This window comes from Talpa europaea (assembly GCF_964194135.1).
Source record: "Talpa europaea genome assembly, chromosome: 15".
NCBI classification, from domain to species: Eukaryota; Metazoa; Chordata; class Mammalia; order Eulipotyphla; family Talpidae; genus Talpa; species Talpa europaea.
Window position 1 is genome coordinate 2,474,054 of NC_140083.1, and position 10,911 is coordinate 2,484,964.

The following is a 10,911-nucleotide window of genomic DNA, read 5'->3' on the forward strand; positions in this document are numbered from 1 at the left end:
CGGCGGGCAGGGCCCATGTTGGAGCCAAACTGGACTCGACCGCCTGCGTCTGTCTGTCAGGTGCATCTGTCCGTCGGGTGCGTCTGTCTGTCTGTTAACTGCAATCTCAGTCCTCTGCTGGGGTCCCTGCCACCCCTCAACCCAGTTTACTCCGCAATAAAGTTGCCTTCTTGACTTTCCGGGCCCTGGAGCCGGCGCTTGTCGGCTGCTTTGTGGGTGGTGGGAGAAAACCTGAGGTGCTGGGCTGTGTGTGTCCAGCAGCCGGAGAAGGGGTGACCTAGCACCCCCTCCCCCACTTACACTCGGGACTGGGGCAGGGGCCGCTTCCTCAGAGCTCTGAGCCCCGGGGCCCACGGCCCCCCCAGGCGCGGGTCTGTGCCTGGCGGGCGTCTCGCCAGGGGCGCTCCCTGCGGCTCCTGCCGGGCACTGCGCCCGTGGGGAGGGCCCCACCCTCGCGACCCAATTTCCCAGACGCGCCACCTGATAACCCCCCAGTATTTCAGGGGTAGGGGTTCAACATGGATTTGGGGGACACACTTGGACCCCAGCAATTCCCAGAGGCTCTGAATCGGGGCTCCAGCTCTCACACCCCCTGGCTGCGGGGAACAGAAGGTCCTCAGGCCTGGCTCCTCGCCCCCCGGGCAGGGATCCCCACTACTCCGGGGGTCCTGGTGGGTCTGAGGGCACGGCTGGCCGGCACGGTGGCGCCCCCTAAAGGCCGGGGGTTAAAGCGCGGGAGAGGCAGCGGGCCGGGCGCCGGGACCCCACCAGGCCTCTCCCGGGAGCGGCCGCGCGGGGCCCCACTGCGCCCCCCAGACGGCTGCTCACGAGGCCCCGCGGCCGCGCCTGCCCGCCCCTTCGGGGAAGCCCGACGGCCGGACACTCGGAGCCGCAGGCCGTGGCCCCGGCATCGCGGCCACGCGCTCCCGCCTCTGGCCGCCCTCGCTGGACACGGGACGCCCCGCCGCGGCCATGACGCGGGGCTCCCCCGAGGCTCGCCGCGCCCGCGCCCCCGGGCCCTTCCTGGACGGGCCTCCCCAGCCGCCTCCCGGGGCGCTGACGTCGCTGGAGCATCGGGGCCGCCAGGAGGGGCCAGGGGCGGCAGTAACTGCCCTGAGGAAGAACCCCGAGGGCGCGTCTGAGGGCGACCGGGGTGCGCCTCCGGCGCAGAGACCGCCTGGGAGCGGCCAGCGCGGGTGCCCGCAGCGGCCAGGAGGCCGGGCGGGGCTTCGATGACCCTGGCTCGGCTCCCGGCCCGGCTGCCCGCGCTCCTGGACGGCTGCGGGCAGGACCCCGCCGCGGGGCCCTCGGGCGCCCCATGGAGAGCGCGGGAAAGAGGAGCCGGCCAACGCCAGCGCGGGGGAGGGCGGCGGAGAGAGCCCCGACCCGGGAGGCGCCATCTGCAGCCCGGTGAGTGGGAGCGGGGCCGCCTAGGGGGGGCGCGCGGGGGGGGGCGCGGGGGGGCGTGGAGAGCAGACCCGCTCGCGAGCGCACCGGCGCCTGCGCGCATCCTGGCCTCGCCGAGTCTCCCCGAGTCTCCCCAGCACCGCCGGCTGGGGCGGCGTGTCTGGGGCTCACGGTGTCCCCCGACCTCCCGGGACGTTAGACGTGACCTTCAAAGCAGGACGGGCAAAGGCCCCATCCACGCCCCCAGCAGCCGGCCAACTGCTGTCTGACACCCTCCCACCGAGTTGGGTGCTTGTGGGGCGCCCCTCCCGGCTTGAGGCTGACCTGCAGCCCAGGGGGGCAGGTCAGGTGACGTCCTGGCCTCTGAGCCCTGCCCCTCGAGGCCCAGGCCAGCTGAGGGCCCTTGGGGCCTGGCCAGAGCCAGATTCAGACCAGGCAGCCTGCCGAGAGCCTGGGCTGAGCTTCCGCAGGTGGGAACGGAGCGGCCTGTGGCCTCAGCGCACACCTGAGGTCGCACCCTGGCCAGGCCGGCGGGCAGCAGGACGGGTGGGTGCTCTAGGGCCAAGCCGGGCTGCCCCTCCTCGCAGCCTCCCACTGCCCCACCCCGGGCAGCCCTCGCCCTCTGGCAGGCCCTTGGGCGGGTCCGGAGAAGCGTGGGAGGCAGCCCTGGCCAAGTCCTGGCTGGGGGTGTAGAGCCGGTGTAGGGCAGGCCCCTCCCTCTCCCCGCAGCCAGAGTCCCGCGCGTGAAAAGGCCACCGCCAGGAGGTTAAAAACTTTATTTGGCTTATAAAATTCTACGTTCTGAGAAGGAGCTTCAAGCAGTGGGGAAAGCGCCGACTGCCGGCCCCAGTGGGCCTCAGCCTGGACCACCTCTGAAGCTGCCAGTGACCCCCTGGGCTGAGAACCAGACAGACCAGCCCGTCCCGTGGTCGGGAAAGCACGAGGGCCTCGCCCTCAGCCTGGCAGGCAGGGGCTGCGGTCCCCGGAGGGCCGGCCCTCACTCTGCGAGCCTGCGGCCTCCACGCCAGCCACGGTTGTCCCTCCACACACAGTAGTTGAGTGCGGCCGCAAAGGCCAGCCAGGCCAGGTACGGGTAGAGCAGGCGGGCGGCCGGTGGGCTCACCCGGTGCCAGGCCACGGCCGTGGCGGCCGCCACCCCACCGGTCAGCATGAGGTCCGCCAGGGCCTGCGAAGACAGGGGGAGGGGCACGGGGACACCTGAGGATCCAGGGCCCTGGAGTGGGTGTCCCAGCTGCCCGCCCACTGCTGCAATCCAGGGAGCCCCCATTCCATGCCCGAGTGACCTAGCCCAGCACGTCCCCTGGTCTCTGCCTCAGTTTCCTCATCTATAAAATGAGAACAATCAGCCCTGCCTGACCCAGGCCCTGTTGGGGGGGGTTGTGCAGGTATAATGTGGGTTTCCCTACACAGTGGCCCCTAAACCAAGCCAGCAACCCCATCCAGCTCCAGTCAGAGCCCCATGAAGCTTCCTTCCCTGGAGAATAGCCAGCCGGGGACTCCACTGAGAGGCTCTGGTCCCCTATGAGCTCCTGAGGAGTTGCTGACATGGGCCATGGGCCTCCCCAAGGGAGGGCTCCCCCCCCCCACATCATCTCCAGGGACAGGAAGACAGACCAAGGCTGCACTTACCCAACCCATTTGTCGGTTGCCAAAGAAGATGGGAGGCCACGCCCAGTTCAGGGCCAGCTGCCCAGTGTAGAGGCCCAGGGGGACCAATGCCTCCTCCGAGAAGCCCCCCAGCTCTTTCCAGATCATGTAGGAACCATACCTAAAACAGAAGCTGCCGTCAGGGCCCCAACAAGGAGAAGGCCAGGCCAGGCCAGGGAGCCACTTCACCTCCAGGACAACACAGTGATGGCCCAGGCACACCCTCCACTGACTGCTGTGTGACCTCAGGGAGACTGCTTGACCTCGCTGAGCCTTCATCTCTCACAGGGTTGCTATGGGGATCAGTAGTACCTCGGGCAGTGCCTGGAACATGGGACACTCGATGGATGTTTACCAATATTATCATCCTCTGTGTTGTGAAGGGGAAGCACATGAGGCGTGTGAGTGAAGAGGAAGCTCCTAACCTACCCCAGTTACTGCACAGAGGATGATGGGAACTTGGGCTAAGCCTTAGAGGATGAACAGGAGTTCGCCAGGGGAAGGAAACAAGGATCGAGGGAGGTGTGAGGCTCTACATCAGCCCCTGTGCGGGAGGGTGAAGCTGGGAGGCCGCTTCGGGGAGGTGAGGCTGCAGAGGTGGGTGGGACCTGCCCAGGGGCCTCCTAGTGTCACCAGGGTAACAGCAGCAACAATGATAGCTGAGGCCTTCGGCACCTACTCAGGCCAGGCCCTGCCCCTGCCCCTGCCCCTGCTCTGGCCGAGACTGACTCATCTCAGCCTCACATAAAGCCCTGGTGGGCCTTATTGAGGAAATTGAGGCCCAGAGAGGGGAAGTGACTCTCAAAGACCTCTTGGCAGATGACCCTCACGCAGAGCCAGGATTTGACCCAGGTGTGGGGACCAGAACCCAGCTCCTTAGTGCCTGAGGGTTTGACCCTAGCAGGAGCCTCCTGTGGCCTCAGGAGGAAGAGGTGGGGCCACATTGGGCTTTATCAGGCCAGGAGCTGGGGGTGGAGGACAGCCAAGGGGTGGGGGAGGAGGGAGCCTGGAGGCTGGAACTGGCTGAGGCAGAAACAGTGGTCCCCAGGCCAGAAGGGGGGAGGGGAGAGCAGGACACAGGAATTGCTGGGAGCCTGATGGCTGGGGCTGGAAGGGGTGGCTCCCTGGCTTGAGACTGTCTTATTCCCATCAGAAGCCTGGGGCACCCAGCCTGACCTCCTGTGTGCCTGGTGCCTGCCCACCCTGCCCTGGGCTGATGGACCAGACACTGAGAACATTCCGGAAAAAGGGCTGGGCACTGACCACATCCCCTGGGTGCCATTCCTATTGTAGACACCAGGGGGCACCCTCCCACCCAACACTTTCCTCTCTGACCACGGTGAGGTCCAGCCGAGAGTCCCTGTGGTTTGGACCGGCCATCCTGTGTCCTGGGGAGACTCCCTTGTCAAATAGGGGGTCCTGGGAATTAACCGACTTAGAGCTGGTGCAGAGCAGGTGCCCGGAGAAGGGGGCAGCTGCTGTTAATTGCTGTTGCTGCTACTGCTATTGCCCTGGAAGCACTCTCATCTGAACTTTGCGCACGGAGCCTGTCTCACCCTGGAGTTGTGAAAACAGTCGGGATGCCAGTGTGGGCCGGAGCCCGCCCCTCCCGGAGGCACCACACGAAAAAGTTCAGTTGTGCAACCAGCAGCTTTCTCCACCCTCACTTGCCAAACCAGGCCTGGGAAATGGTGCCGCTAGCCAAGAGTCACCTGGGATCCGCAGCCCAGAGAAGCAGCTCTGTCCGGGGCCCTACCGCCCACCAGGGGAGGCCGTGCCCACCTACCCCATGGCCGAGTACAGCGTGCCCCAAATGGGGCCCAGCATCCAGTGGGGCGGGTGCCACGCGGGCTTCTGCAGGGCAGCGTACCAGCGGAGGCCCTCTCCACGGGCATAGTGGGAGGCCAGGAAGCCCCCCAGGCTGGGCACCAGTGTGAAGCCCACCGCGGGCACCCAGGGCGGGGCCATCACTGCTGCAGCTGCTGTCTCTAAAAGCTCTGAAAGAGAAGAAAAACTGGGGTAAGGATGGGGCGCTCCAGAACTGGAGGAGCGTTTCCCCAGGACCTACTGTGTGCAGACCCAGCGTCAGGCCCATGGTCTCTTCGGTGTCACTGCAAGACCTGGGTGGTCTGTTACCGCTCCGATCCAGCCAGCGCTGACCCATCCAGCGAGTGAAGGGCCAGGAAGAACGGCAGGCGGGGCCGTTCCCAGCACCACCCACCCCGGGGTTGCGGGACTCAGGTCCATCCCAACACCCGGCCCTGCCCTGAAGGCTGCCCGGTGCCTTCGTGGGCTACACTCAGCTTCTGCCCCAGCTGCCAGGGTCCTGTGCTCGAACCTTCACCCTGACCTTGGGCCTCCTGGCAAGGAACCCCTCCTCTTTGCCACCTCAAAGCCAGTTTGGGTGCCCAGTGCCACCGGGAGCTGCGGGAGGCCTGCACCAGTCCAGTCTAGGCCTTAAGCTCAGGGACTTCTCATTCCTGCCTTCATCCTCACCCCTCTCCATGCCTGCAGGCATCGTGCCTCATTCACCTCACGCGTTCACCTCACGGCATTCACCTGCCAGCAGAGCTTTGCTCAAACCGACGCCCCACTGACACACTGTGACCTCAGGCACATCATGTCAACTCTGGGCCCAGTCTCCCCCTCCTCAGGGGGCCGGAGTGTCTCTGTAGACAGGCCCACCCTAAAATCCCCACCCCTTCCCTGCAGGCCAGAGAGGGGGTCACACAGCACTGGGGCCGGGCTTCGCCTCAGAGGGGAAGCTGCTCACAGCCTGAGGCCCAGGGCCACTGAGGCGTGGGGGGAGAGACAGGGTTGCTGAGGCTGGCAGGATGGGGCAAGGAAGCTTCCAGCCTCCGCCTAGATGCTGTTACCCCCAGGCAGGGGCAGAGGGATTCCGGCAAGTGGCTTCTCATCGGCCATGCCCTCTTGCCCCACAGCCCCAAGGTCTGTGCTGAGCACCTACGAGGCGCCCAGCAAGCTGAGCTGCTCGCTGAGGCTGAGCCCTGTGAGCCGGCAAGGGGGCAGGGCCAGGCCTGGAGTCTGGGCCCAGATCTGTGATGGGCCAGGAGGCGGCCTCCCGTCTGCACTCCCCTCCCCGGCTTCATGTCGCCCTGTCACAGCCCCTGGCCGCTGCCCAGAAGTCCCACACAGGACCCAGGACACGTGCCCCAAGTTGAAAGCCGTTGAGAGAGCCGTCCAGGGAGCTTCCTGGCCTCCGGAGACAGCTCAGCTCTTGAATCACTGACCGGGGCACCCACCAAACTGAGTCACACTGGCCCCGGCCGGGCAGGGCCGTCTGGCCCAGGCGGGCCTGAGAGATCCACTCTGGCATGGAGCACCCGGGAGGGCTGGGAGAGCCGGGGCGGCCCCATGGCCAGGAAGAGGCCAAGCGCACACCTACCCCTATCTTTCTCTCCAACAGAAGGGGACTGAGAACCCAAACCTGAGCTTTGCCTCCAATTTGCCTGGTGAAGTCGGCCAGCATGTGTCCCTGGGCCTCACTTTCCACCTTCTGCCCAGCTCCAGAAGGTTCTCTTCAGGCCAACAACGTCTGTGCGGCCCCAGAGCCAACATCCCAGCCTCACGGGAGTCAGGCCCCCGGCCGGCCCCCGGGGCAGGTACAGGGTCGGCCCTCGCCCTGCACCTCAGGCTGCAGCCCAGGGTCCCCGCTCCAGAATGCGCCCCCTCACCAGGAGGCCGGACCCACCGCCCTGGGGCCTCCCCTCCCAGGCCTCTGTTCCCTCTGCGAAGTGGGGGCTGAGCCAGTGCGGGTCTGGGGGTCACCCTGCTCGCCGAGGCCTCCCCACACAGCACACCTGCTGCCCAGAAGCAGGAGAGTCCTGCCCTTTCTCCCCACTCCGGGCGCTGCTCCCCCTGGCCTCGGCTCTCCCCAGAAGCCACCACCGTCCCGGGGACTCTGTTTTGAAAGAAGACTCCCCGCGTACACACCCCCCCACAGCACACACACCAGACATCACAGCTCACGACACACGCGCCACACTCACACCTCCAGCGCACCGTGGACACACCACACAGGTACGCCCCAGGCGCACACGTCACCCGAGCGCACACACCACACCAGACCCCCCCACGAGGCAGAGGCGGTGCCCCCCCACTTGTGGATGGGCGAGCCTGGACGGCAGGTCACGGGGCTCTGCACCCGCCAGCCCCGGCCGCGGGACCCCGGGCAAAGGTTCCTGGTGGCCTCAAAGGTTCCCGGGGTCCAGGATCCCCCGCCATGCTCCGAGGGCGCCGATGCGCCTGCCTCCTGCTCCCGCAGGCCTGCGACACCCCCTGACCTCTCGGCAGCCCGCCCCGGGCCAGGGGTCCCCACGTCACCCCGGGGGAGCCTGCACCCTCGGTCGCCTGCGGGCGCGGCCTAGGCCAGGGACCTGCGAGGGCCAGGCATGCTGGACGGGGCTCCCGCCCCCGCCCCTGACCCGCCGCTCGCGGGGGGCAGCCCAAGGCCTCCCGCGCCCCCACCCAGGCGGGAGGGCCGAGGCCGCGGGGCCCCAGCGCCGCCCACGCGCCACCCGGGACCCTCTCCAGCGCCGGTCCCGGGGTGCTGGGTTCGCGCCCCGCCCAAGCTCCGCGCACCTGAGCGGGTCTGGAGACCCGGTTCCAGGGCCCTGCGGGGCCTTAAGCGGCTTTGGGCAAATGACTCCTCGTCCGGCGTGGGTTTCCCCTGCTAGAAATGGGGTGTCTCCGAGGCCCGGCTCGGCGCCCCGCCCTCCCCAGCCGCTCATCCGCCCAACGGGCAACGGGCGGGAGCCGGGTCAGGCTCCACCCCCGCGGTGCGGCGGGCGGGTGCAGAGGGGCCGGCGGGCCGCGGGGGCCCGACTTCCCCTCCCGGCGCCCCCACCGGCATCCGGCCCGCGGGGTCCCCTCGCAGCCAGGGAGGGGCGCCGGCCCCCGCCGCGACCCAGCAGCCGCGCGCCCGGGCTGCCCCGCGGCCGCCCCCTCGGGGCCCGCCCGGCTCGGCCGCCGCCAGCGCGCGCCCCAGCCTCCCCGCGGGCCCGGCGCGGGGGCGCAGCGGGGCGTCGGGGCCCGGCCGCCAGCCCCGGGGCGCCCGTCCACTCACCCGCGACGGTCTCCGGGAAGGCTCTGCGCCCCGAGGGCCCGCCCCGGCCGCGAGGCCCCGCCCGGCCCCGCCCGCCTGGCTGGACGCCCGGGGCCGCCGCCCGCCGCGACCCGCCCGAGCCCAAGCCCGGCCCCCGACTACGCACCCCTCCTCCCCGCGGGGAGCGGCGGCGCGCCGGGTCTCCGGGGCCCGCCCCCCCCCTGTCTGTGAAGGGGGCGGCAGAGGCGGGCGGGGTCGCGTAGCTGCCGGCAGAGGCCTGGGCGTCCCGCTCCGCAGCGTCCCTGGCCCCGAGGGGGCGGGAGGGGGCACCGGGCGCCTTTCCTGTGCGCTGGGCACCTAGTCCTGGCGCAGCCGCTTTGTGACTGCTTGGCCTCCTTCCCCACCTGGAAATGGGCGCAGCACAGGGGGCCCAATGAGGATGCTGCAGGGGGTGCAGGCAGGCCCCCCTCCTCACATGCTGGCACTGGGGGAGTGGTGGCGGCGATCCTCAGCGCCCAGAGGGGACCCCTGGTTTGCTCCCGCTCATGGGACAGGCGTGCCCAGCCCCAGGCCATGAGCATCTCGCCTCTTCCTCTGCACCCACTGCTTTGTGCCTGCACCCCCAGGCCTCTGCTGGCCAGCTACCTTCGGCTGACTTGGCCTGGCCGGGTCCCTCAGCTTGCAAGTGCCCAAACTGGTCCTCCCTGGGCCAAGGTGAGCTGCAGCTACATCTCCCCAGGGACAGCGAGCTGGCACCTCCCTGGCTGGCCCGTGGCTCCCAGGCCTGGCCTGCTGGCCACCCAGGGCCTCCGTGGGCTGTGCTGGTATCGAGAGAGTTGTAATCCAGGCTGGGTTTGAGGCGTCTTCCCCCCCTGGTTTTAAAAGAAAGTAAAACCCTGCAAGGCCTGCGACCCTGGCACTGCCCGCTGCAGAACAGGCACACACGCCTCCCTGAGCCGTTGGGCAGCTGCCAGCCCTCAGCCCCTTCCTGTAAGGAGGGGCCCCGCTGGCCCCAGTGGCTGCAGCCTCCCCCGGAAGACTCACAGCTTCCCTCCGGCCTCACCCCTGGAGCCCTTCCCAGGGCGCTAGACCCACAGAAGTGACCCTGGGAGTGGAGATTCTGTCCCAAAGTGTGTGCTGCCAGAGGGGGCCAAGGGAGGGCCTGAGAACACGCTCGGGCCCTGCCCCCAGGAAGCCACACTCACCTGCGGGAGCACCACGCTGCAGAGCGGCTCACCCTTCAGGTCTGGAAGCAGACGCGGGTGCCTGGCCTGCTGCTGCCTGGCCTCCCGCTACTTCTGCCTCCTCCCGAGCGAGGTGCTCCCCCTACCTGAGCCTGGGTGACACCCCTTCCTCCCCTGAGCAGCAGCCAGCCCAGTCAGAGTTCAAACCAGGCGGTCCACAGTCCGACACCCTTGTGTCACCTGATCTCCCATTTCCAAGCGTGGCAGGAGTACAGCATTTCCCTGCACGTTATTCGTATGTTTATTACATGAGAGATTCCTAGTTCTTGTAAGGGAACAGGAAATGCAGACACAAAAGAACAAGTCATGTCACCCAGGCTCCCCCACCCAGTGCCCACCCTCACCAGGACCACCTGCCGTTTCTCAGCAGGTGAGGCCTTGCCTCAGGCTATAAATGGCTCTCGATTTGTCTTCCCCCTAAACTAAAACAGAAACCTCTTTGCATAGTAACAAACACCATCTACTTGTGTTTCTAAATTGTCAAATGCTCCAGACAGAAATGTATATAAACACTAGTGCACAGTTTACAATGATAATTAAAAAAAGGTTTATTTATTTATGCATACAAGAGCTGGGGTACAGGCCAGAGGTGCAGGGAGGGGTGGGGTGTGAGAGGACTCACCAGAGACAGAGTGAGGAGCAGAACAGGCAGATCTACTCACATACACTGCTGAGGGGAGTAGTGGGGGAGACAGGAGAGGTCTGCTGCGCCATGGGTTGTTCCCTGGCAAGAGATTGAACTCGTGCTGCAGAGGCTGCAGATAGCCTCACAGGTTGTGTCTTAACGCCTTGCGCCACCAGGGAGGCCCCTGGATTCTGTTCTTAAACAGGCAGCACCCAGGGCCTGCACTTGGCAGACGGCGGCCCCTGATGCCCCCAGCTGGGCTGGCCGCCTCTGGCTGGCGCTTGCATCATCAGGGGTCTGTCTTCACCCACCACCCTGAGGTGCCTTTGATGGCTCTGCAGACTGTCGGTTTCCTGGATGGAGCATCATTCTCTTCCTTGTGCCTGTGTTTGTGTTCTGCCCCCTCCAGGAGTTCCTGAGAAAGATGGCATGGGAGGGGGCCTTTTGGAGACCTTGTGTTCCCCCCCCCCCGGGGTGGCGGGGCTTGATGAGCGCTCAGTGTGGACCTGCTGTGCCTCAGCACATAGGCCCAACCCGTCTCATTCCAGCTGCCACCCCGCTGGGTTTTTAGAGCTTGCCAGTGACCTATTTTGTTCTCTTAGGAGATGTTACACTGTTGTCCCCGGAGCTCTGCGACATCCAGTGCACGCCTGCGTGAGGGTGACTCACCCGTCGCGCCAGCTCTGTGCAGCCCTTTCCGTAGGAAATTCACGGCCTCCATTGTCGTTCAGAAAATTGAAAAAAAAAAATTTCTTGATAATTTCCCTGCCCCTATTTTCTTCCTTCTCTTTCTGGAAACTCTTAACTCAGAATCGCGGGTCTCCAGGCTGGTCTTCCGGCCGCCTTTTCTCACACTTGGCCTCCTCTGCCTGGATGGTTCCTCAGGTTTCTCCGCCTGGTCT

At 66.6% G+C, this 10,911-nt stretch overlaps 1 protein-coding gene across 2 annotated transcripts; it reads right to left on the reverse strand.

Moving 5' to 3' along the window:
* Window positions 1–2,164: 2,164 nt before the first annotated feature.
* TSPO (translocator protein) lies at window positions 2,165–8,169 on the reverse strand. 2 transcript variants are annotated; one of them, XM_084255427.1, is made up of 4 exons: window positions 8,162–8,169; window positions 4,862–5,072; window positions 3,058–3,196; window positions 2,165–2,593 (listed from the first exon to the last, which is right to left on the reverse strand). In XM_084255427.1, the coding sequence occupies exons 2-4, from the start codon at window positions 5,041–5,043 to the stop codon at window positions 2,405–2,407; spliced, it is 510 nt and encodes a 169-aa protein (XP_084111553.1). In that variant the 5' UTR covers window positions 5,044–5,072; window positions 8,162–8,169; the 3' UTR covers window positions 2,165–2,404. The 2 variants fall into 2 exon arrangements, with proteins under 2 accessions (XP_084111553.1, XP_084111552.1); XM_084255426.1 differs by lacking the exon at window positions 8,162–8,169 and adding an exon at window positions 7,678–7,738.
* Window positions 8,170–10,911: the final 2,742 nt, after the last annotated feature.